The sequence below is a fragment of the Python bivittatus genome, unplaced genomic scaffold (genome assembly GCF_059951505.1).
Source record: "Python bivittatus isolate LINGU-HERP-01145 unplaced genomic scaffold, Pbiv_v1 ctg000680_np1212, whole genome shotgun sequence".
NCBI lineage: Eukaryota > Metazoa > Chordata > Lepidosauria > Squamata > Pythonidae > Python > Python bivittatus.
The window spans coordinates 2,178,098-2,205,241 of record NW_028277095.1 but is presented as its reverse complement, the minus strand read 5'-3'; the positions used below and the strand labels follow the sequence as shown (position 1 = coordinate 2,205,241).

The 27,144-nt window shown below is 41.7% G+C and overlaps 2 protein-coding genes across 2 annotated transcripts in view; both read left to right on the top strand.

Annotated features, from left to right (window-relative positions):
• LOC103062522 (zinc metalloproteinase-disintegrin-like NaMP) overlaps positions 1-6,940 on the top strand; it is a 44,271-nt gene extending 37,331 nt beyond the window's left edge. The window contains exons 22-25 of the mRNA XM_088152088.1: positions 220-276; positions 943-1,011; positions 2,210-2,278; positions 3,343-6,940. Of these exons, the coding sequence (XP_088008214.1) occupies positions 220-276; positions 943-1,011; positions 2,210-2,278; positions 3,343-3,375 (228 nt within the window). The 3' untranslated portion in view covers positions 3,376-6,940. The remainder of the gene's footprint in view (positions 1-219; positions 277-942; positions 1,012-2,209; positions 2,279-3,342) is intronic.
• Positions 6,941-21,156: 14,216 nt separating this feature from the next.
• Positions 21,157-27,144, top strand: part of LOC103055975 (zinc metalloproteinase-disintegrin-like NaMP) — a 40,212-nt gene continuing 34,224 nt past the window's right edge. Inside the window, exons 1-4 of the mRNA XM_088151898.1 lie at positions 21,157-21,253; positions 24,163-24,275; positions 25,466-25,542; positions 26,997-27,075. Of these exons, the coding sequence (XP_088008024.1) occupies positions 21,202-21,253; positions 24,163-24,275; positions 25,466-25,542; positions 26,997-27,075 (321 nt within the window). The 5' untranslated portion in view covers positions 21,157-21,201. The remainder of the gene's footprint in view (positions 21,254-24,162; positions 24,276-25,465; positions 25,543-26,996; positions 27,076-27,144) is intronic.

Here is a 27,144-nt window from a genome sequence, read left to right as displayed (position 1 = left end):
ATGCATTTAGAACACTGATTTTCAAATTTGGCAACTTTAAGATACATGGACTTCCCATATTCCCCAGCCAGCATAATCTATAACCTTGCAAATGGAAACCTAATAAGCTTTATTATGAAATGTCATGATTCTCTCAGAAGAGGATTCTAGAATATTAGGGAGTTCACACAGATGCTCTCTTAGGAATACACTAAACTGATACTGTTTCATTATTAATAGAAAATCCCAGTCGAACAATTCAACCACACCCCAACAGCATATCAAAATGCCAGAATGGTAAGTTTCTAAATGAATGGTCACTTGATCTAAGAACTTCAGAATACTGATCGACATTCCCTCCTACTTCTACTAATTTCCTGGCATCTTTTTTTGGAATGTTGTATCTCATTCTGTATAGCCTATAGAAAAGTGAAGATAACATGGAACTAGTGTTTTTGAGGTCAAGGAAATCAACTGTTCTTCATCTATGCTTAAATTTCCCAAACATGACTAGGTAGATTGAAGAAACTGCATTGGATGTGTGAAACTCCCCATTGCTCAGGGATGATTTAGTGCATCCTTGCACTGCACATGGAGTTGGACTAGATGGCCAAAGAATGAATGGACCAAGCCCATTCATACATTCTATGATTCTATGATATCCAACAAACTGATTGTGGATTTCTACCTGAATTTTCTGTTAGAGCTTTCCTCAAAAGAATCATGGAAATTATTGCTTCGTGAAAGTGCTGAGAATTTCCAATTCATACAACTGCACGTTTTAAGAAGAAAGGGAACAAGTGTTAATTTTTGTTGCAGACAGATGACTCAAACTTTAAGCATAACAGGAAATGTGTTCTCCATCAGGTGTTTTTGCCTGTCATTTTAAAGCACTTTTTAAATGTGTTTTGACTACTGTGTGCAAAGGTAACTAAAAAAAGTTCCCATTTGCTTTCATTTCAGCCCATTGTAAAACCAAACATTCCTCCACCTCCTGTGCCACCAGCCAAATCAGCCATACCTCCAGCCATGGTATGTCAGCTTCCTAATCATGACTCTTCCACGATGTTTTGCTCCTTTATAGCAGGATGTTGGGTCAGGGTTGTGGTTAGAACACTTTCCAGGCGGTGTGATATTTTCAATTTTTTGAGACTGCTGGATGAAAAATAAGGTAAAGAGCTTCCGTGGGGAAATATTCAAGTGGTGGGTTACTGGTGGGGATTTCTCAGTGAGCCTGAAGCTCCAGGGATCCTGCCCTCCCATACAGCTGCCCAGCTTGCTTATTGAGTATGGCTAACCTAGCAGTAATTCAGTCCTTTCTTCCCAATGCCAGGAGAGGACCCAGAGCCTTTGGGAGGGTTGCGTATCAACTCTAGGTCTGATGCTTTTGCAAAGGGAAGATGAATTGCCACTAATATACTGAGTTGCATTCTGGCCTTATTCTTGAATCTCCATCCACTTAGGGCAGTTAATCTATCATAGTAACAGGATGATAGTACTCTCATGGGAACTTTGTCCTACCTCCAGTTTTAATGGGAAGAGGTTTGGACATGTCCCATTATTAAATACCCATCCCCTATGTATGAACTTAACAGGCCAAAATTTCAAGATTTTATCCGTGCATTTCTTTTTTCAAAGAGACGACTTCCGGTATGGAAACTGAAGTGGTTTAATCTTGGCACAAAAATTGTCCCACTTCATTATGAATTGCCTTTCAAGTTGTGTATTCCACTCTTTGTAGCCAGCTGAGTTCCTTTAAACACACGTTTCTGAAGCTTTTGGGTTACAGTACTTCTTGCAGAGGCAATGATGAAATATCCAAGAATGGTGCCAAAACACGGGGAGATGGGCGGGAGAGAAATCAAATAAATAAATAAATAAAATAAATTATGTGGAAGCTGGCTCCTCTCTTGAGATGCTTCATGGTTTTCATGATAACACATGTTCTCCTTGATGCCATTGTTTCTATTTACAAGCCAGCCAAGGTTTAGATCAGGAGTGCCACAAGGAGTGCCATAGGAAATTCATTATGCTTGGTTTAAAGCAAGTGACCAAGAGTAATTCTAGAGCAATTCTTTGGCTCTTATTTATTTATTATTAGAGCTATAAACTGCTGACTCAACTAAAGACTCTTGGCTGTTTACAAGTGGCAGTTTACCAGTAATATACTCAGCATATAGTAAATGGCTGGTTAATACTGAACAGGAATAATTTGGCACTTCTCTTACAGATGGAACCAATAAATTCAGCTCCTTCTTCTCACATCAAGTGTAAGCCAGCTCCTCCACCTCCACCCCAGGTAAGGGGCAGGTACATGATGGAAACATAGAACGTTGTTAAGATGTTAAACTTAAAGAGTCATGACTATCTGTCACAGGGACAGAAAGATTGAGAGGCTATATTTTGTACTCACGTCACAAGACGTCTTCTTTTCTGTGGGAAGAAATGGGCTCTTGGGTGAATTTGGTAGGACTGGGTTTTCTTTCTTTTTTCCTCTCTTTCCAACTGAACAAAGAGAGAAAAAATTGCATCCCTGTACTTTACAGAATTCCCTAAATAAATCTGGTGGAGAATGTTGAAGGCCCCTTTTTGTTCAACTCAAAGGATTACCTGCAAACTGGCTGAGTAGGCTTCTTGATGAGAAATCAAAGCATGGAAGCCATATATTAGATACCTTGTGCAAAAAGAAAAAGAGTTCAAAAACAGGTGCACGCTCTTAAGAATACAGATGTGAAATATGTGCATGCTGAAAAAACGTAATGAGACTCAACTGTTCAGTGCAGAAAAGTGCCATTGTAGGAAATGGTGGCATATGACCTTTGATGCATGGATCATTGGCCAGAATGGTACAAAGGGAATCGTGCATCTAAGCAAACATTTTCAAGGTCAAACGATCTAGAATAGAGAAACTGCACTGGTGGGATGAAGAAGTTATCTGTGGACAATTGGGTGGAACTAGATCTACTACACCTTCACATTTTGTTTGGCTGTTAAGTCCTGAAATGAAGCATCCTGGGGACCTGAATACTTCATTTCAGGAAGGATCTATATATATGGGGTCTGCTGGATCCAGCTCCTCCCACTGATTTTTTTTCCAAACGCATGGTCACCAGCTAGATCCGTCTGAAGCTATCATAATCAATAAACATACAGCATACTTTTTTTTTCAGGAAAAAAACCCCCAAAACAACGAAAGCAAAGCTTATTTTGGGTGGGGGGAAATGCCCTTCTTTACCTGTTTATTGCTTCCTTCCCTATTCCACTTTGGTTTGCTTTCCACGATTAGGATTGATGGCTTGAATCAATTTATAAGGCTTTGCTCTGGGTCATTTGACTCCAATATTGTTTTGCTTCTGTTTTCAGGCACTGAAACCCCCAAGTAATCTCAGGGTGTGAAACCAAGAAAGAATCGGAAATAATACTGATTGTCTGATTTCAAAACCCCTTTTCCATCTTCTCGGCTCCCTTGTCTGCCAAGGAAAACCGAATGGCTGATGTCTTTCTTACAAGTCTAATGCTTCCTCTGCAATGGGGAATGTCATGTGAACTTTGGGGGCATCGTCACCTGCAGTCCCGACTCTAAAGATGGAAGCTGATGGGTGTCTCTTCAACTCTCTTCCACTATATCTCCGTATATCCCACTGGGAGATCCTGGTACAGGTGGGATGATTTGGTGAATTGTGAACTGAGCCAGAAGATGCATGGAAGCACTGATGCTTCCATACGAGATTTAAAGCCCATCATTGCCAACTGTGAACGAGATCCAAAGTTAGAGAAAGCTTTTTGCTACTTAATGCAAGTGGGAACAGAAACCGTCCTGCCTACTGAATTATTCAGTTTATTCTGATGGAGTAGAAAGTGACCAAGCCTTGTGTGATACCCCCAAACCATACAGATATTTGACATTAGTGAAGGCTGATCTCTTTGAGCCTTGTCTCTACCTGGGCAAACACAGAAGCAAGGATGAGATTCTGGATGTCTAGTGCCTCATTGCTTATTGCTCGAGCACTTTTCACTATACAATTGTATGAGGTCTGCCAACTTTTTTCACCAGATTCTGCTCCTGTTCCCTGAGGCTACATGTGTCCTTTGGCTGAATTTCAAAAGCCATTGGCAAGTGGGTCTTCCGGGCTTCTAGTAGAGATACTTAATCTTTCCTTTCAGGGTGTTGCTTGGGAGAAAAGAAATAGAGAGAGAATTTAAAAAAAAAAATGAGAGAGAAAAAGAAATGGGGTTCCTGGTGGTTTTTGCCTCTGGACAGCCCTGACCAATTTACCAAGGACATTTGCAGGGGGGGATCAAGGTAGTGGCTGTGACCATGCGATTGAAGCCCCTCCCCTTTTTTACATCTGTGCATTAAAAGAGGCAGGGCATTTATTGCCTGGCCGCAGCTTTCCTCTTGACTTTTGGGCTCCCCTGTGGATACCCCTGAGTATAACCCTAAAGGGCCAGCTGCAATCTGCAACTAGGCTCTCATGCTGTCAGAAGCTTCTCCTACTGATTTTGCAGATCAACCTTCTAGTAAAGGGAAAGGCCAATGAAACTTTTGCAAGAAAACGGCCAAGCTCGGAGAACACCAAGGACCCAATAGCTCAACCCTGAGCCATATACGGTATATTCTTGATTATTGAAAAGGACAGGGACAAGGACAGAGACAGACTTGAAGAGTTGATCACCCTAAGTGGTAGGAGGAATTCACTGTTAGCATTTGAATAGACTGAGATCTCCATGGAGGTCATTTTAACTACCTTCTTTTTGTTACATTACAATTAAAAAGAACATTAAATGCTTAGATCTTTCATTGGTAACATTTTCATTTAGCAGCTGAATTGTTCATGGATTAAAATGGGGTTAGTTTGGGGGCAGAATTGCATGAAACAGTAAGTACAATGTTCTCTTTTTTTATAAGTGCTCCTGTTTGAAAAGGTCAGTAGTGTGACTAAGGGAGATGTTAGGAAGGTGCAATAGGATCCAATAGATTTAATGTGATTTGAAAAAGCAGGTCCAGGAACAGAACCAAAAGCATATACTTCCACTGATTTTTTAAAAATTATCTTTTAAGTGAGGCTGCTTCTGAAATCCTCCACATCTGAATTTCTTTCTGCATTTGTAACCTTTTGAATGACCTGGCTTTTGGTCATGATACAACAAGGCCTGGAGAGGTAAGCCCTTGGCATTAAAGCCAACTTTGCCTGATGAGTGAAACAAGTGGGCATTTCTGAAGTGGGTGGGACATGGTTCTCTACTGCATGTTCTCTGCAGCACAAATGGCCCAGTTTGACATGTGGGAATCACCATCAAAGGTACCTAAACTGCAGTGGTTGCATCTGTTCTATCACTTCTCTTACAGAGGCATTAGTTTATTCTACAGTAGACATGGGCAGACTTTTCAAATGCCAAATGTTATTTAAAAAAAATATATATTGGAATTGTACAAGGTTGCAAAGTCTTAAAAAATTTCAACCATCTCAACCTCAACGTTTTATGTGTTCTTGTGTAAGAAGGCCAAAACCTTGCATCTTCTCAGCTGAAACCTTGCAAGATTTCATTGGAGAACACTGACATCTTGTGGGATTTGACACGCTTCTAGGATTTTGGCTGTTTTAATAGAATTAAATATATTTGTATTTCATTTTAAGTTTCCATCTATGCATAAACACTTTATATCAAACCTCAAGTCCAGATGGGGAGTCAGGTGTAAATAGAGGAGGTACGTTTCTGTTAGGAGCGAGGGAGCATCTGTACTGTCCTGGGGCCAGTTGTCACCAACCCTCTCTTTCCTGTGACTGGATTGACCAAGATCGGTTGCCAGAACTGAAGAAGAATGGGTCCTTGTGCTGACTTGAATGTGAATAGACTGATCTGCGTGATAGGATTCTCTAGCCTACTCATGGGGTGAGATGGAGTTTGCTTCTAAGAGTTGGGTACAGATAATATGTGCCCTTGACAAACATGAATAGAGATCACTATTGCCCATTATGCACATTAGGATACACTGTTCATGCCTGGAATCTTCAGAAACCAGGATGTTTACTGGGAAAAAGCAGGCGGTTGGAGGAGAAGAAAATGTGCAGGTGAAAAGAAGGGTTATATTTCTCTTCTTGATCTCTGTTACTCTCCTGCAACTTCTCCTCCATGCCTACTGGACTGTTAGAAGCAAATGGCAAATTGTCAGTCTGGTCAAAGTCTCAAGTTAAATGCAGATAAACTAAACATGTGTTGCAATTTCTCAGTGATTTGGCCCCTGAAAAATGAGAGGTTCTTCTCTCCTTTTTGGAATGCTTGAGCCTTTCTTTCAGACTTGCCTGGTGGATGTTTTTGAGCTTATTTTGTTGTTGTAATTGGCAGCGGGGATTTCTCTTAAACTCTTCTGTTACACATCTTCCCATCCCAATCTGGAAAACTGCCATGGAAGTTCTTTCCTTGAAGGCTCCCCTTAGAAATAATAGAAACATGGGAAGCCAAGGAGGCTGCAAACTCCTGAGACATGCTTGTACAAGGAAAGGCAGAAGTTATTTGCCCATGCCCTTGGCATTGGTAACTAACTTACTCTAAGACCACATTCTTACTATCAGCAAGATTTTGCAGAAGATATTCTCTTTTGCCAGCTTAAAGAACTGGTAGAAAGAAATGTAGGGAAACTTTTCTGCATGGCATTAGATAACTTCTTGATTTACCTAATATTTGCTCCATACAATCCAATGGGACTGGCATTGGAAACTATCCCATTGGGTGATGTCTTGTGCCTGAGATAAATGAACTTTCCATTGATTCTTTGTTCCCTTTGCCTCCTCCCAATGCCAACCCACGCAATTACTTTTGTTCTTAGCATAAACACTTTCACATCTACTTGAACTGTGATTTAAAATATTATTTTGCTATCTGTAAACATATGTATTTGGAATAATACCTATATTTAAAATGTTCTTAAATAAAGTCAAAATTTTCTTGTAAAAATAAACATGATTGTGTCTTTCTTGTTAAGCTGCAGATGTTTGTGGTCTGTCCTCTATGGAGGATTTATGGCACTCCAGGACTAACAACAGCTAGGCCAGCTTGGAACAATGTTCTCCAAGGTTCAGCTTAGCTGTAGTTAAGCTGACTGTTCCCGAAGTGCCTTCACTGTTACGGTTCTCTTTGTTTCTGCTCCCCAATACTCTGCCTGCTGTGCCACAGTAGTACATTTTCCTACATATAGCAACAGTACACTTATTAGTTCTCTACTAAAAGGCATTAAGTAGAGGACAACTCCTGGTGATGACAGGGACACAATGCTATAGTTTTCTTGGGAACAGTCCAGAAATAGGTTGCTGGAGACTCCTTCCATGATGCCTGTCTTCCTTCCTTCCTTCCTCCCTCCCTCCCTATCCATCTATCTATCTACCTATCTATCCATCTATCTTCTGGCATCCCATCCAAGGACTAATCTAGCTGATTCACCTTAGCTTTTTAAAATTAGAGTCAACTAGATCCTGGGATTCAGCTACCACATGGGTGCTGTAATGGAGGTTAAGACCCTTATGGAGTGAATTCTGTTTAACCATTTGCCATCTGCTGCAGTCTAGATAGGCAATGGATGGGGCGGGTGGGGAGCCTGCTGGAGAGTGCTGGATCTTGTTAACTATTGAGGAGGAAGTATTCTCTATACCGCAGGCAGATGCTGATTGATGCTTTTTGGATCTTAGACTCTCTCCACATTTTTATTTTTATTGCACCCCTTGGAGCCTGCTAACCTTCCTGCCCCAAATTCAAATCTGGATACTGCTACTGGAAGTTCTGAAATCATCCAACTGGAAGCTACCTCCCAAACCCAGATGGTGTTAGAACAGGCAACACTAGATGAAACTTCTACCCTGGCCTTTTTCCAGATGTTGGAGGGTGTAGAGCACATCTCAAACACCCACATACCTACATTGATGGAAGACTCTGTATGTCCAGCTAATCCACGGATAGTACCTTTAGGCTCTGAGTGACTCTGTCCTACAGAAGGGGAGGTTCCTGTCCTCTCCTGGAATGTTGCAAGCTGGAAAGCAAAGATCTCAGATGCTTCATTTATGGAATATATTTCTTTCTTTGATCTTCTTATGTCTCAAGAAATATGAGCTATGGAGGATCTGCCAATGCTTGGATATATTCCCTATAGTTTGAATTCAGTACTTGGGAGAGAACAGGTCAGACCATCAGGTGGTTCTATGAATTCTATGGTTTCTGTCAAACTTATTCTTCCACTACTTATGCTGCAGTCTTGCTCAGATGTGGCTCTAGCTCTTCTCAGATTTAAGTCCTACTCTGTCTTACTTGTTAATCTATACTTTTCCCCATGTTGTGGTCATAAGGAAATAATTTGTGGGATCAGTTTGATACTTACATCAATTTGTTATTATATCAATACCCAGACTCTATAATTGTAATAGCTGGTGACTTTAACACACATATTGGCCAGTCCGATGCCATTCAAAAACAATGGGTGTGTGTGTATGCCACTGGCTGTACTTCCTGAATGGTTAGTGCCCCACTTTTGCCAAACCCCTTGAATTACAGCTGAAAGTCCTGACTTCGCTCCCATCTGGGTGTGTTTCCTTTCAGCTTCAATGTGATGGTGTACAGAAACCAAATGCCAAAACAGTTATCCTTGTTCCAATATTTCTGGTCCTGACTGTAGTTTCCTTGCAGCAACATGGAAGTAGGTGACCACTGCCTTCTCCTGAGCTGCTTTTCAACCTCCTACCCTACCCCTAATGGGTTCCCACCCAAGTAATATTCAAATCAACCCTGCTCAACTTTCAGGCTAAGATTGGCCAAGTGATGACCCCTACTGAGGACCCTCTGGATTCAGAAAGGTGGAGGTTCCCTGACTGCAGTATCCTACCATTTTTGTGCTCTTAACTAGGCTAATTCTAGCTTTGCACCCTACCCAAAAACTCAGGAGACCTTAAAATAAGTAAATGACATCAGTTTTAAATGTTTAGATTTTTAAAAAGCTGAATATTTTTTAAAATTTCATCTGTATGTGTGGAGCAATCCTGACATCTACTGTGCAGAAGTCTCAACTGCATCTTCAACCCATGTTATTTATTTGTTTCACATGCATCAGGAACAATGTGTTATTATTCTACAGCTCACATTTGGCCAGAAAATTTTGTGAGCAACACAGCTAAATGAAGCCCACCAGATACATGAATTTTGCTAATGTAAAGACAGTAAACTTTACATTTCTGTTGCCAGATCATCTTTCACACACATTGTTCTGATGACATCCAGGATAAAAGCAGGGATCACATTGGATGGGAAGGGAAGCCATTTCTAATTTTTAGTAGATAGAACTAACTTTGGTTTTGAAAATTCTGAGACAAGCTGATATTAGTGACAGATGTGAGTTTCCAGGCACAGGACATGGATCTGACATTGTCTTCTGAATCAGAAACCAATTTGACCCCTCAACGTTTGGACCAGAAAAGAGATGGGAATGTTCCAAGGGGTGACCATTAACCAACCAGCTGGACATGACATCACTGGAAGGGCACCGATGTCACAGAAAAGGACATGGCTGATTTTTTAAGCCAGTATTTGGTTTTTTCAGAGTGGAATGGGATGAAGAAGCCCCTAGGAGGCAAGCCACTCCCATTCCCACCTTCAAAAGCCCACCTCTGCCTCCTTCCAAGACCCAGTAAAAAAACTGCCAAATTTCAGCATTGCAGTTTTAAGGGTGGTGGGAGTAAGAATAGATATTAGAGGACTGGGTTTTCCAGAGACTCATCCTTTCACTTCCATTCCTATTTTGGAGGGGGGAAAGCTCCCCAAATAGTGCCACTAAGATTCCTCACTTTGCCACTGGTTCTCTTAGTACGGTCTTCATTCATAATTCATAATTCAAAAGTATGAATTCATAATTCAAAAGTATGTATTTTTTTTCACCTTTATTAAGTCTATTGACCATATCAAGTATAAAGGAAATAAGATGTATATCTTACTTTTTTTTACTTCCAGGTTTCACAGCCATATATTATCCTTTGTGAAAATCATTGTTTTCACTCTTCTGCTTTTTATTGTCATAGAAATAACCTTAGACTTCAAAATGCTATCTAAGTTTCTCATTGACTTCCTCCTTAAGGCTAATTTCCTCTTAACTTCTCCAGCACATTTCCACCTTCAGTTATTCTTAAGCCCAGGAATATGAAAACACCACCTTCACTTCTTCACCATCATCTGAAAATGCTTGAAGAATTCTGGTTGACAGTAACTTAAATATTAAATAGTTAGATATTACCCTAAACAGGTTTTCTTTTTTCCCAGTTTCCATGTATATGTTCCTAATGGGTTTGCCGAAGTCTTCTTTACTTTCAGCTAATAAATAGTGTCATTTCAGTTCCTCAGATTGTTGGCGCTTCAGTCTTCATTCCTGATTTCAGCTCTCATCTCTTCTCCCTCTGGCAGTATTGCATTTGCTGCATGAGTTAAATAGGTTCGAAGACAGTATGCACTGTGGTCCCACTGCTGGCCTGTCCCTATTCTTATCCACTTGGTTCTTATAGCAGCTTCTTTCCCGGAGTAAAGTTGGTGATATGGACCAGTGTTTCTCAGCCTTGGCAACTTTTTGATGTGTGGACTTCTACTCCCAGAATTCCCCAGCCAGCTGAGCAGGGCTGATTTGAATAGAACTTGGGTGAGAATCCATTAGGAGTAATGTAGGAGGTCAAAAAGTAGTTCAGGAGTAGGCAACAGTCACCTACATCCATGCTGCTGCAAGGAAACTACAAGGATGTGTCCATGAGGTCATCAGGAGTTGAGCTCCACTCCAGAGCATCTTTATACCTACTATTCACTCCCGCCACATCCAGGCACTAGTCTTCTGGGAAAGACTCCAGGTCGGTGGGGCTTGAACTTCCAGAATCTCCAGGCAGGCTGAAGGAATTCTGAGAACTAAAGGACAGTTTACCAAAGATACCCCAGTGCTTAAGTCAGGAGTAATGAACCTGATGCAAGGCATCCACAGAAGTTTCTTACAAATGTTCAGTACAGGAAGACATTTCTGTGCATGTGGAACTTACACACTTTTTTATTCACTGGAATGTACTGGACAAAGGGTATCCTGCAAGTGCAGAGTGTTTCAGCAAGGCAAATGGTACCACTCTTGTACCTCGGTGAGTCACATTGTCTCTCCTCTGTGTTATTATCAGTTTTATTGAGACAAACTATGGCTACCTTGAGTATCTTATTCTCTCCTTTCTCTCTCTCTCTCTCTCTCTCTCTCTCTCTCTCTCTCTCTCTGTATCATCAAAGCATGCCCAGAAGGGGGAGCAAGAGGACAACCAGAATTTATTCCACAAGGAATGAAAAAGAAGCATTACAAATCATCTTTCACTACTATAATAGATTGACTCCAGGTAAACCAGACAGGAAACACAACCAGATCAGTTAATTGTACTTTATAGTAAGTTTACATCAACACGATTGTGCAAGTCTGAAAGTACAATTCTCCTTTGTACTTCTCCTTTAACTCTGAGAAATTACGGAGAGTCTGTTCTGAGCTCCTTGCCCCACCTACTATCCAGCTGCAGATTACGCTGTCTGTTACCTGACTGTTCCCTAGGCAGACTGTTCCCTGGGTCCCTCTCTGAATCCAGTCTCCCAAGATCATTCCCACATATCATTACACAAGCTCTTTGCTTCCAGCCTTGCCATCTTCAGCCTGTTACAAAAGTCTTGAGAGGCAACTTTTCATTTGTTTGTAATCAGACAAAAGTTACATATTTCCTCATCTAGAATATCATGAGCCGGTCTCAGGACTAGGATTCAGATTCAGAATCTGAAGAAGCTGCTCCAACTGAACCTGTGGAGTGTCAGCCTCAGGATACACTAAGCCAAGAGTCACATGAGGCTGACCAAAGGCAGGCACCACCTGGACAGCTGGAGCAGTCAGATGATCTTGCTGATGTCAGGCCTCCCAGCCCCTGCACCTGGTGAGTTGAGCAAAGAGCAGAGCAATGTAGGCATATGAGGCTTCTTGCCAAGCAAGGGAGTAAGTCTCTTAATCAGTGACAGCTGGCTGCAGCCTGATTTAAGAGGCAGCTCTGACCCATGCCCCTTTTGCTGGAAGCATCCAATCTCTGGGTCTTGTGTGATGCTTTTGTGTGGATTCTACTCACGAATCTCTGGACTGGCTGACAACCCTGAATTGGCTCTTGGAACCCTGTGTTGGATTAGGACTATTCTTCTGCATGGTCCTCTTAAAATCAAACTCTCCAGACAGGCTCCTGTTTTGTTTACATTCTTTGTTTGCTGCTTAACTCTTCAGCCTTTAAGTGTTAATCTCCATAGCAAGTGTGTGTGACCGAAACCTGAAGCAGGATAGAGTGTAATGAACTTTGGCCTTATTGATTTTAGTAGGCTTCCTCTAATAGAGGTGTATATGTGTAGCTCAGGGTTGAAGTGTGGGGTCCTTAGGGTTCTCTGAACTTGGTTCTTTTCCTGAAAATGTTTCATTACCTGGCTAGGTGATGTCTTCAGTGCTTGAATGGGATGGGGTTTGCTCTGCCCTGGCAGTTTTGGTGGGGGTTTTGTTTTGTTCCTCTGGTAGTTCCTTGATTGTGTGCCTGGTGGTAACCTCTGCTTATCTGGGTGATGACTGCTGGTGAGGAGAAGTTCTGCTCTTTTGGTTTCTTTTCTATTGTCTCTTTTGAATAATGTGTAGATGCTGTTTATCTCTGTCTGTTGATTGCTGCCTTGTCTGAATACCAAGGTTCAAAGAATTCCCTTGCATTTTTGGATTCAGATTCACTTGCATTTTTGGCTTTAATTTCTCCAAATATTTTATTAAACTTATTTAAAGTAATAGTAAAGTTGAAAATATCCTTGACCTTCAAGAGATTTTCTGCAAACCTGCATAGAGTTGGGTTTCTTAAACCACATTACAGCCAATGGAGTATGTGCATCTCAACTGTGTGCAGATGAGAGAGATTGGATGAAACAGAATGGAAAATAGAGTTGAAAGATATGTATGTGGACAGAGTCTACCAGTTTATTTTAACTTACACAACACCTTCATTGAAATGTAGGGATTGGAAATACTGTCCATGCAAACACCAGAATTCTTGAATTAAATCCTTGGAAAATGTATTAATTATTCATGAGAGAATTACACATTTTTTCCATCAAAACAGTTTGAATTGCACGCCTACATTCTGTTTTACTAACAAACTAGAATTCACTTATTCAAAGGCAAGGTTATTGCCTTCAGTGGACATCACTCCAAAGAAGGAAAGCTAGAAACAGAAGGCAGTGAAACTTTGAAATAATGCATTTTTTAAAAAAAAGATGGAATACTGAAACAATTGCACTGAAAATAGAAAAGAGGTAGACAAGAGGAAACACAAGTCTGGAAAAAGCTGCACTCTGCTGTATGCTTGGTTGGGAGTGGGACTCCCTGTAGGCAGTAAAACTACTTCACAGTAAAAGCACTTGAAGCACGTCAACATTTTAAGAATGCCTTCTAATTTGTTTCAAGGTGGTGATATCGTACTTTCCTAGACACATTTCTCCTCTTCATGTTTGGGTTTAGATTGTCACTGATGACCCACTCCATTTTTTTATAACTCTGGAGAATGATCGCACCAGATGCAAAGGGATGACTCTGAAACAAATGGGTGTGGATTGCTGACCGACCTATAGCAATTTTCAAATGCTGCAGATAACTACCCCCCCCCAAAAAACCCCTCAATTTAGTGGCGTTTACTTTCAGAGGGGGAATGGATAACATTTTCAGCCCAAATGGGGGAATGTGTTTGATAAAACTAAGAAAGGTGGGCAGGTGATTGATGATTGATTTGTGTTAGCATAAAGCAGCTTTCTGCTGGCGGAGCTGGCCATGGTCCTGAAACCGCCATGGCTGCCCGAGCGAGTCGCGCACGCCTTGCCTGAACCCGTCCGAGCCAGAACATTTCCCAAGCCCAGGCACGAGGCCTGCTTGCCGGGGTGTTCTCCTGGGGAGGGGCTGCAGCTGCCTCGGATCCCCACGCCGCCACCGCCCTCTCCATCCCGCCACCGCCAGCGCGTGGGGAGGGGGGAGGCAGCGAACGGGCCGGCTGCTCCATAGACCTCCGCTGCGGCGGCGGCGGCGGCGGCGATGGGAAAGCGAGGGGGAGGGGAGAAGGAGAAGCAGAAAGGCAGAGGAAGGGAAGAACCAAGGAAAAGCATCGAGAATTAAGCAAGGGGGATAAACGTGGGTGATAACAATAAAGCTATGTGAAGAGAGATGGAAAAGGAGGGGCTGGCTTTGACTGCAGTCCGGTGCATTCTTGGTACCATAAAGCGGAAAGCCACGAAACTTTGGAAGGAAGATGCATCGGAACTGCACTCTGAATTAAGCCTGAAGTGCCATTCAAGAGATGCAAGGAGGGAAGAGAAAATAGAGGCCAACGGGAAAAGGAAGAGGCTTATGAATGGAAGGAATGTCTGGAAGGGGCTGAAATTCTTGGCCGGGGAGAAAGCGAGGGGGGAAGGCGTGGCTTGGGCGCGAAGGGTGGGACTTCGAGGCCCCTGGCCATGCCTCTGGCCATGCCTCCTCGTCACTCACGAGGCCGGCCAGCCCGCCCCCTTCGCAGACAATGTGCGGCTCCGATATATAAGGCGCTGCTTTCCAGAGCCGCAGCTGCCGGGAATTCCCCCCGAGGTGCCTCTCGCAAGTCTTCCAAGATGAGCTGCACGCTGGAGGCGCTGAGCAATCCGTCTTACCGGCGGGTGGCCGAGAGCCGGACCACCTTCAGCCGGGCCAGCGAGTCGCCGTCGAGTCCTGGTCGCGGAGCTCGCCCAGCCCGGCCTCGTCGACTCACAAGCGCAAGGTGGGCCTGGCGCGGACTTCCTACGCCTCTTTATTACAGCCACAGGCCAGAGACCAACCATCCATGCATGTGGCACAAATATGCGCATATATATGTTCCCAGACAGCACAGGCTAGTAAAAAGCTACGTTATGGGCAATCCCTGGCCTGTGCCCTAGAAGCTGCTTGTGGTAGATCAGAATTTGGCTTGCAGCTCCTCCCTCCTCCCCCAAACTCAGTAAATATGCTTAAGAAGAAAGTGTGTATTCTTTCTAATGGTGGTGTGCTGTGGCTCACTCTATTTCCCTACAATGGGAATGATAGCTGAGGACAGAATGATTAAATCTAATGCAAATGCCTGCAAATTTCTCATGGTGGCAATTAGCAACACCACAGCTAATGTATGTTTTTTGCTTGAAAAAAAACATGGCACATTGGAGAGATTTCAGGGGAGAGGGAAGATCCATGAGAGCTCATTTCTCCTAAGCACTGTTCTTGCTTATCTGTTAATAAACTGAAAGGAGAAGTACAAGCTTAGGTGATCATAGAGAAGTAATGATGTGATTATGCGAACTGTGTGCAAATGGTAGTGTTTGGGTTGGTGCTACACTGAAAACATTTTTAGTCTGCTTGTCACCGAAGCTCAAAATATTGATCTACCTGAGTAAGAGTGATAAATTATCTTTTATTGTACAAAACAGCATTACTCATATCTGCAAAAATGATTTTAGCTTGGAAGGAGATCAGTTTCTGATTGCCCAAGGAAACTCAGTGGTATGAAAACTATCCACGAGTTGTTTGCAAGACAGTCGATGTATGAGTGGCTGTTAATCCTAGCAACTTAATCCTGCCTACCACCTTCACTGCTCAGCCCTGGGCAAAGAAGGGACCTCCAGCAAATTGGCACCCTCCGTTCAGAAATCCTCCGTGTATTAACATTCCCAAGCAAGAAATAGGAAGCCAGTTGCAAAAAGGATAGGGGCTTGTTCGGTTTTGGTAGTTACCTAAAAGGGAAATTTAACAGGTGTACAGTAGTCACCATTCATACGAACTGTTGTTTCATGCAAATCTCTCTTGATACAATTATTAAAGACGTGGGAGCCCTTTTTTTCCTTTGCATGTGGCCATCCTAATATGCAAAGTTCCCTGATTGCAGTCAGAGTGTTTGAATTAGCCCTGTTTACTGGCAGGCACGATAGAGTGTAGGGAATCAGAGAGATGACCTTGATGGAAATAGGCAAGAATGGTTATATGAGCAAAGAGGGCTGAAATATTCCTTAAATCCTGGGAAACAGGCTAGCATTTAGAAGAGTCTCAGGCAGGCTTCTCCCTGATGCACTGGGATATGAGAGGGAGGGGAGGTAAAGCACGGTCAGGCTGGAAGATTGATGTCAGCCTTTTGGGGTGGACCGTGTACAGTTTGAATGAATGTTTACCTGTTGCTCAGATGACATTACAATGACTAAAGGATAGAATAAAAAATTCAGCTAGTTAACTAAAGCATTGCTCGTAACACTATTAAATATGGGGATTTTTGGAGAACGCAAGAACCATGGACAGTGTTTTTGACAATGTGAAGCAGAAATGTCCCTGTGGGAGAATGACATAGATATGTTTACGATAATTATGTTTGCAATACTTCTTGATCTGGCAAACATCCATTAATATGAGGATAAATTACACATCCTTCCTGGATGAAGACACTGAAGATCAACTTACTCTGAATGCAGATTCTTTACCACCAGCTTCTCTTGGTGCTATGTTAGTACAGGGATAGGCAACCAGTGATCCTCCAGATGTTGAAGTGGCAGTGCTAACCAGTGTGGCTAATGATGAGGGATGCTGAGAATGGTGAGGTGCTAGCTCAACATCTGGAGTGGTTCAAGTTGCTTCTGCTAGCATGGAATAATATTGGGCCTCCATGAGATGCATCCCCTCTCTCTCCCCCAGAAAACAAAACAAAAACAATCAAAATCCACCGTGGATTAATTTAGCAGATGAAGAAGGAGCAGTTATTTGGAGTTCTCTTCCATGGGAGAATGAACCCTGCTCTGTTTTTTATCTGGTGATTGCAGAATTAGGACAAAGCCAGACCAAATTTTTGGAGGAAGCTTTAAAAATTCAGTTCTCAAACCCACTGTCTGGCACAGGAATTCTGAGCTACAGCACCCTCTACAGATGTTTAGGGTCTGGGTGAAAACCTCTGGTAGAAGACCCTTCACCTCCTCAGCTAATTGGATTCAGTATCAACTTTCTTTTGCCATGAAGAATTGCTCTTAATGTTAGTCCAACAATGGATTGGTTATATATAACGAATAACAATAAGGTACCAATCCTTGTGTAACTTGCACCCATGAGAGCTAGGCTATTTTCTGAGACAAACAATAAAAATTGACCTCTCTCTGTAACTTAACATAAAGTGCCTTCATTCTTTTCCCACATGACTTGTTCTGCATATCTATGACAATTTCTGTTGTCATTCCCTGAAGTGGTTCCAATTTCTCCACTTTCCCCTTGAATAGTAGAGACCAGGACTGAAGATGATGCTCCACATGAGGTCTGAACAATACAAGACTAAAGTGAAACTCCTCCTTTGTGGAATTTTGGAATTATGTCACTAATAATGTACCACCAAAACATAGTGACTCTTCTGCATTACAATGAGCTCAGCCCCAAGCTGCTTCTCACCAAGAGCAAACCAAACCCACTGGTTCTCTATTATACCATGGGGTGATGTGCGTTTTATTTGCATATATATGCCTTCCCCCCCCCCCCGCCAATTTCCTTTGTGAAGACTAGCGTTTTTATTGCTTTTCTCTCTTTAAAACTGTAATCCAGCCAGAGAACGTCTGCTACTGGGGAGGCTAAGAGTATGCAGATCAAGTAGAAGTGCCAGTGAATGAATTGTATCAGGAGTATTAATGGTTTCCTGTATCATTTTCCTTACATTTTAAACTACACAGTAACTGGACTTCTCTGGGCAGTTTACAAATTAAAAACTGAAAATATAGGAAAATAAACCAAGGGCAGCAAAGTAGATCTGATGAATAAAAGCAGAATGATAAAATCCCAAGGAAGGGTCTGTAGGAGAGATAAGAACACGGATCCGAAACTTTGGTTGACTTGCAAACATGTCCAGAGGCTTAGTCAAAAACAGTTGGAAATCATATCCAAGTGCTCCTAATTTTTTTTTTTTTTTCTGGAAGGGAGTTTGTGGTTTAGAAGATTTGCAATGGGGGTCTTAAATCTCTGCAAGGCTTGAGATATTCATCTTGCTCCTACACATCTCTCTTCAAGCAAAACAAAAATGAAAAAAAGGAGGGGTTTTTGGTTTTTTGGCTTCTCCCATTAGTGTCCTTTGAGGGGTGCAAAAGGATTGCTGGTAAGCCAGGCTACCCTTTTTGCATCTGAATTTTAATAAACCTTCTTTCTTGGACGAGGTGTTCTACCTTATTTGATAGGGGTAGCTAGCAAAGAGCTTTAGATTATGATCTTAGGTGTCTCGAAGCGTGGAAAATGGGAGTGCTGACTGTGAGAGGAGGTTGGGTTAACAACAGTCTTTCTTTTTTCCTTTCTATTTTTCTCTCTCCCAAACTTTATTCTTTATTTTAGAAGATTACAAAATATGAACAGACTACCAGAATACACAATAGCTGCACACAGCCCTTGCACGCAAAATGCAAGATACTCCACCCAGCAGAATTTCTTCTTTGAAAGGAATTCTAAACACATTTCCTTTCACCCACTTGAATAAAAATAAATGCCACAGCAATTTCTTTGACTAGCACTAGTGACTTCCCTAACAAAAGTTCTATTTCCTTCATAGTGGGGGAAGAAGGAAAAATAGATGACGATTTTACCAAATGAGGCAGCATATGGAAGGAGAGAACAGATGGGGAACCCTAAAGCCTAGCATTCCCCAGAATGTGGGAGAAGAGGTGGAGAAAAAAGGAACTTGGACTGAGCTAAAGAAAGAATTGGAAGCAAATTTAGGTAAGGGGGGGGGAGTTGAGGGAATGTGTTGGGCATAAGTGTCAGCAGATGATTGTTCACGTGTTGTTGTGGTGAATGACTAAAAATAATACACAGAGAATTGGCCTAGGGAGTAGCTAATTCAAGTCCGTCAAGAAACCTCCTTATAGTCATTGACCAATTGCTAAAAAAGAAAAAGACAAATTCTACTTCTAGCAAATGGAACTTCAATAAAACTAAACATTCTAATTATTAAATGGATGTAGTCAAAGTACAACATATTTTACAACTAGTAAAGCAAGACAGCCACATTCAGAGAAATGAAACCACATTGGTCAGATGATGATAATTTAGGTGGAATTAAGCTGGGACTCCTGGATATGAACAACAATTATTGTAAGGAGGAAATATGATATGATCTGGAAGTATCCTTGTCCATAGACTTGGGAGTGATGATCTCGTCTTCAGAAGCAAAATACAAGGAGACAAATTAATGGGGAAGAGGTTGCTCAGTGGAGTAGCGAGTAGGAGGAATGACCTCAATGTGGAATGCTGTAGTTTTTCATCTCTTCACACTTTGATGTTCTAAAACAGAACCAAGTTGGATAAGTCATTTTAAGGTGTCTGCCAAAAAGCTGGCAATGGGAGTGGATGGGAAAGCTTTTCCTCCTCCTTTCTAGTATGAGGGAAGAATTAACAGATTCTAGATCAGACTCTGCATCAATTGAGCTAAGAAAAGGATCAAAGGCATGGATATATTTGCAAAGGCATGCATATATTACAACGCTGGTTTATCATTTATCTTCCCCTCTAGGTTAAGCAGAAAGGTTAAAATCAGCATAAGATGTGGCTTGAGGCTACTGTTATAGCTCTTCCCCTAGACAGGCTTTGCAGTTTTAATTAGCTGGGTGCCATTCAGCCAGGGGACTGCTGGTGCTGGTATGGACAGAGGTACTGAAAGAAAACAACGGGGCCCCCAGAGATGCTTTCAGAGGCTCACGTATCTTCTTGCCTTGAGGTTCTGAAATGAAGAGAAGCTGCCTTCTCTTAGCTGCCCTTTGGGATTGAGTATGCAGACTCTGACATTTGCTCTGCTGGAATGGAGCTGCTGCTTCTACTGTGGGCTCTCCTCCCCCCAAAATTGCTGAACAGAGTAGTAAAAAGTTGATCTTCCTCTTTTTCTTGTCATTCACCAAAGAAATCTGCTTTGCCTTAGTAGGAGGGTGAATTCTGCCCCCTTTCCCCCCCTCATCCTTATTCTGGCCATGTAGATGTCTATCACAGGTGGAGACAGAAGGGGGATTATGAGGGAAAAGGGGGATCCTCTTAAGGCAGTGGGAATGATTCCCTGTGCTCTGTGATTCACCTCATAGTTCCTGTTCCAAAGCCCTTTGAGTGTATGTTACTTCAGCTGACATTCTCACCACCAGCAAATGCATCTCCTGTTTCAGAAAATGGAGGGGCTGGTGGAAGTGTTACACTAAGAGAAGAACAAAGGCTCTTGGGATCTCTTAAAAACTGCAAGATCTATTATGGCATAAAGTTTGTTTTTTCCCTGTAGTGGAGGCAGGGATCCCCTTGGTAGGTGAATTGACATGGATTCAGTCTATCCCCCAATAACATCATTTTCAGAGGCTACAAGTCAGTTCAATGTTCTTCCTGACTAGCAACTAGCACCAAATGCTAGCAATACAGATTGTCCAAAAAGTGCCTGTTACTCACAGAATACAGTGGTACCTCTAGTTACGAATGCCCCTACTTACGAATTTTTCGAGATATGACCAGCTCCGGCCCAAAAAATTTACCTCGACTTGCCAACTCGCCTCAGTGCACGAACCAGATCCGCGGCCATTTTTCTGCCCGTGCCACGTGGTCTGCGGCCATTTTCCACCCCTGACGCATGGTCCGTGGATGCCGGAATGGATTAACAGTAATTATATTGAACCTTATGGGAAAATTTGCCTCGTGTTGCGACCAATTCAAGTTGCAACCAGAGTCACGGAACGGATTAAATTCGTAACGCGAGGTTCCACTGTAGGGTAAAAGCCGACTCATCACTGTCTCCTCCTTTGCAATTAAAGCCCCATGCACAAGAGCACCCAAATTCAGCTGTATTAACATGCAGGCCAGTGAGGAGCTCTGCTGTAACCAATTAATCCCCTCCTTTGAACATTCACTTTGAGAGATACCTTGAAAGAACTCTTCCGTCTATCATTGTTGGAGTGACATGTGCTAAGCCAGCTGGAAAATCTGCCTTCTAGTAATACTGTTGCAACTTGGAAGTTGTGCAACACCTTTAGCAAACACTTCCTCATGTAAGGGCAAGAATAAAGCTGAAGGACTCGTCACTTGCTTCTCACAGTCAAAAGGAGAACAGTTGAGGTTGGCAAAGCAGAAAGAGGTTCCTTGTCATCCGGTCAAATCTAAGCTCCAAAATGATTCAAGCTCTCTTGGTTATTATATGCTTAGCAGTTTTTCCATATCAAGGTAAGATTTTTTTTGTTTGTTTCATTTTTCAGATACTTAGTGCTAAATTACCTGAGAAGTTTCTATGTTTTTTTTTTCTTTTGATGATTAAAAATGACTTGCCCAACATCAGTTTCTACAGATTCTATAAATTGCATAGATGGCTTTTTGTACTTGCATATCTTTTGTCAAGCTGGAAACAGATCCTGAGAAAGAAAAGTCCTGAGCGTGTTCAGATTGGAGAGAAATTTTCCAAGAATGTGAGTAAAAAGGATTATTAGATTGAAGTAGAGTTTGTTGGAAGAAACCATCAAGAAGCAAAATGTTAAGAGAAAGATAAAGTGCTTTCCATTTTAATTTTCATCGAATAGGTCGATTAGACATCATGTAATTAAGCTGGCATAATATTCAGCCAAACAGAAGCTAGTGTTATTGTTGTTCTAGAGAAACTTCAAAGTGTATTCCAGCTAATGAGGTGCTGCTTACTCTTCTCAATGCAAGATTTTCAGAATTCTGCCAGTGTTGGCAGCACAGAAATGGAGATTTTTTTTTCAGTTAGCACCACATAGATGAATATTCTTCAAAATCCATGGTAACTGTGATCTTAAACACGTTCCCTTTCATACGAAACTTCTGAGAAAATTTGTTGATCTTGGTATGGAAAGCTGTATTGATGCAACATGCTTAACTAGGTTGGTGAAAGTCCTAGCAGGTGTCCCACCAATAGAGTAAGCTTGATTAGAGCCTTGGTGTTCTGGTTTTGGAGTTCAGAATATTTGTAAAGCAGTCTGGTTGGTAAGTTCAGGTAGGGTTCAGTGTTTTGTGCTGGGTTAAGAGTGTTGCATGAATCCCTTTCAGGTCAGGATTCATATGGGGGTACGGTGTGGAGACATACTTTGGTCATGCTTGTTTTTGAGCCTGGGATGTGGGCGGCGCATTCATGCTGGCTCCCTTGATCTCTCAGCAGCCTTTGATACCATCGACCATGGTATCCTTCTGTACCTGTTGAGGGAGTTGAGAGTGGGAGGCAGCATTTTGGCAGTTGGAGTGTTTCCATCTTTGCTTGTGGGTGAGGTGGCACTACTCCATTGAGACCTGAGCAATCTGGGGGTTCTCTTGGATTCATAACTCCACCACAAAGAGCAGGTGGCAGCTGTGGCCAGCGGGACCAACGTATAACTGCTATTGTGCACCAGTTGTCCCCATTCCTGGACTGGGAGTCCCTGCTCATGGTCACTCAAGGTGCCCTTGGAAACTATCCAGAAGCTTCAGTTGGTCCAGAATGCAGCCGTGCAAGTAGTTTTGGGTGCACCAGTAACACCTGTACTCCATGAGCTGTATTGGCTTCTAATAGTTTTCCAGATGCAATTCAAGGTGCTAGTTATCACCCTTAAAGCCCTACAAGGCATAGAACCAGGTTACTTGAGGGACCACCTTCCCCCAAGAATATCTGCCTGCCCTGCACGCTCCCATAGAGAGGACATGCTTCAGGTTCCTTCTTTTAAATTTGGTTACCTTGTGGGAACCTTTTCTGTAGTTGCCCCTGTTCTCTGGAATGGTCTTCCCACACCCTGTCATATGACAAGTTCCAACTCAGCTCACCTTTAGGAAAGCCCTGGCTTTTCTCCCAGGCATCAGGGGCCAGTGAAGTAGAGTCTCCTTTTGGTTATTTTGTTGTGCTGCTTGGTCACCATTTCATATTTTGTATTACGTATTCCTATTTACATAGCCTATATTTTAACAGTCTGTGGTTCTTTCTTGGTTTATGGTTCGTTTTTTGTTGTTCTAGGCTGCCCAAAGTCACATTGTTGCATTGGGTGGACTTAGAAATCCAGTAATAAAATTATATATATATATATATATATATATATATATATATATATATATATATAGCCAGTAGCACATCTTTGGAAGCTTTCATGATAGAAAGACTGGATTAAAAAGTAAATAAATAAATCTCATTGTCCGTCTCCTAGTTGCAACCTCTACCGTAGGACAAAGAATCCTGAGCTGAAGCAACTTCTGGTATGGCCATGTAGTTTGCTTGGCTGCAGAATGGAAGTGGTTTTCCACTACTTTCTTCTGGGATACTTTCCCAGTTTCCCAGTGTAGTCTGCAGTCCTGGGATTTCAAGTTTTAAAGAGATCCTACCCTGCTTAGTGTTGGGGGAATCAGCAAAGATCAGATAGACCCTGGCGCCTACTGTGGCCTGCAACATTTACAAAACATGTTAAAGGACAAAGAGCAGGTGATCATTGAATGTTGACCAACTCTAAATGCTTCAAGTATTGCTCTGACTCTGAAATCACTGAACTGATTATGTACATGTTCTGAGGTGCCCAGTGTTAACTATGACGGAATGGACTATCCATAGATATTTTAATTACTGAAAGTGAAAAAAAGAAAGAAAAGTCAGCGAGCCCATTCTGAGGGAAGTGAGAGAGCAGTTCAACTGAAAGGAAATCCTAAGAAGCTGCATTTGCATAACAGACTAAGTTTGCTTAGTTTTTTTTATTTATGGGTATGCTAAACCATAATGTAGTTTGCTTGATTTTGGTTTACTGTATTGTGTGAATCAAAGTATTGTGGTTTACAGTTTCTCATGTTATCCTGCCATGTCTTTTAGGACTCAACACTCAGTACACAAATATGCACAGCTGTTGAGATTTTTTCTTTTTCTTTTGCTGATTATTCAAGCTGCCGAACTGTTTCTTTTGGTTCCACCTCCCAAGGAATGTCCATAGTTAGGCTCCAGGCTATGAAACACCATTCAGCAAATTGCATAATCACAGAAACCCTGGAATTCTGTGCTGCGTTCCATTGGAAAAAGATTCCATGCTTCATTGATAACAGAAAGACAAACTGTGTGGTAGATGTGAAAAAGGTAGATTAACATACCAAAGTAAACCTTTCTTTTTTCCCTTATGAAGGGAGCTCTACAAAGGAACTCTGGAGGGCTAACCATTATGAAGTAGTGTATCCACGAAAACTCCATGCATTGCACAAAAGAGATGTAGGAGAAGCTCAGAAGCCTGAGCAAAAGGTAAGAAAAATACCTTTGTGTCATCAACTTATTTATTGATAACTTTGGCCCTGAGTTTTGCTCAAGATTCATGTGATGCAGAGTTAGAATTGAAACTCTACTACTTTCAAAGGTTTGCCATCAGGTTCTTGGGCCAAAGTGCTAAGAAATTCCCAGGGTTTCTGTTGCACATTTTAAAGTTTAGGTTGTCCTGTTTTATAAAGGGAGAGGTTTATAGAGTCACATATATGTCAGAATTAATAGAATATGACAAGTGATGATGGGAGAGAGGCTCTAACTGGGAACCTATCGCCTTTGTTGCCTTTTAGATCAGATCTGCTTAGGTCTATGATCCTAGTCTTATCCAAGACCTTGAGACCTTGAATAATATTTGCATAGATGGATTTATAGAGAGAGATGCAAATAAAGAATGCTTTACTCTTTTTAGACAGACTTACAATAAATTTCATAAGACTGCATAAACCTTCAAAGGCATGTTTCACTTTCATCAAAGATTTGTCAAAGGGGAGTAGTCTGAGAAAAGTCCAGGCAAAAAAGGCTTCTGTGCATGATCAGAAACCACTCATATCAAGACATATGGCTTGGGTGAAACCTACACAGCCTTAATATTTCATGGGAGCAAAGAAGACTGCAGGATTACCAGATCTGGGCTAAGTCTGGATATCCACTAATTGTCGGCAAACAGAGCTTTTGATATCACTTTGCTGACCTCTAAGGGTTATTTGGATTTCTGCAGTGCTAACTTCGCAATCTATGTGCCTGCTTGGACTATTGCCATTCTTAATAGGTAACTTTGAGGGATCTCGTCTATCTTTTTATGCTCTTGGATCATCTTTCATATAAGAAGATGGACAGTCCATCCTCAGCTATGGAAGCTCACTGGGTGACTCATTTTTGAGTCAGTCACTCTGTCCCAGCCCAGCCTAATTCGCCAAGCTGTTGTGCTAAAATTTGGAGAAGGAAATCTTGAACTTGTGCAGGAAAGTTTAATTTAAGTTAATAAGGTTTTACTGTGGCTTTCAAGCACCAAATAAAATAATCCAAACTTCATAAATGAATTGGGTGTAGCTCTCCATCTGACACAGTTGTTGAGTTGTTAAGAATGTACACGTTTTATTTGCCTTTTTTTTTTTTGTAAAAAAAGGTACTCAGCTGTTATTTATCCATACACTGAACTCTTTGCATTTCAGACCAAGTATGAAGATGCCATGCAATATGAAATTAAAGTGAATGGAAAGAAAGTGGTCCTTCACCTAGAAAAAAATAAGTATGTTAACTGAGAAGTTCTCTTAACTTTACTAAGACACTGTGAGACAGCTATATCTGGGGACATAATCTTTTCTTCCCCCAAGAGAAATAGTAATAGCCCAAATTTCAACACATCTCTATTTAAAGAAAATTAAAAACACACAGAACCTGCTCTTTCTTCAGAACATTTCAGTCTTCTCAGTGGTCTGCACTTGAACTATAAATCAAGAAAATAATAAATAGATAATAAATTGGCTTACATCTGCATAATAACTAACCAGTGGAAAAAACTAACCAGTTTTTTCTCCTTCACTGACTGGTCTAGCCAGGCCTCAGCATTTTTATTAGCAGCTTTGTGCAATATTGGTTATAGACATGGACGGAAATGATTTTCGCCTTGTAAATAAGCTACTAACACACCTAAAAGAAGGTCTGCCATTTTCATTGCCCTAAAACCAGTAAATGCCACCTCAGGGTGAAATTAGTACAGCAATCACTGCATTGTAAAAATGGGAAGAGTTGTTTAGAGTCTCTGCAGCCCTCTGGTGCAATTTAACACCTAGCATTAAGACCCAGATACACACTGGGTGCATTTGGAATGACTCTCTGGCTTTCATGTGAGAACATCTTTTTGAATTAACCATGTTATATGTGCCCTCTAAAGATATGCTAGCCTTATTATTAAGTATGAGCTATAAAGAAATTGCCCTAGATGTGTGTGTATATCACTTCATCTTATCCTGTTGGAGACATTTCATGTCAAATTAGAGGATGTGTGGTTTAGAAATTCTGGTGCTCCCCTTTCCGTTTGTTTAAATATGTAGGCTGTGTAGAACGTCAAGGGTAGCACCTGGATGACCTTGTTTGGGCTTGGAAGTGAAGCAGGGCTAGAACTGGTTAGTCCTGAGAGGGGAGACCAGCAAGGAATATCAGGGCTATGGCTAGACTGGAAAAATAGAAGAAGGCAATGCCAAGAAAACTGCTTGGAAGTGTCTGCATAGTCACCAGGAGTAGAAAGTGACTCCACGGTGTTCATTTAGAACTTCAAGAGAGGGCTTCCAAATGAAGGTTCAAGGCATCCATCCCCTTGAGGTTGCTTCATGAAGCTACATTGCTGTTCTCTGCAGACTTTCCAGCTTCATCTGTTTATTGCAGAGGCCGGAAGAGTCAAAGAAGAGGCAATACAAAACGTCTTCTCCTGATAAATCATGCCACCTCTGTGCCTTGATGAAGAGAATTGTACAGCTTCCTTGGTGCAAAGCTCTTTGCTGAGGCAAATCCAGGCTGCTCTACCCTCCGATGATTTAATCGGATTTAAGCACCATGATGAGATTCAAATACCTGCTTCTCTCCTTTGATATAGAAAAATATCCTTAAAATGTCATTATACGGTAGTTGGGGACTGATTATGCAATTATCTCTGTTCCTACTTAATTCCTGGCTTAGATAACGTCTTCTTTGTATTCTTTCCAGGGGACTTTTTTCCAAAGACTACAGTGAGACCCATTATTCCCATGATGGCAGAGAAATTACAACAAGCCCTGAGACTGAGGTAACACCCAGAGCATCTTACTTTTATGAACTAAATTGAGAAGAATATTTGTACAGAATATTCCCAGTA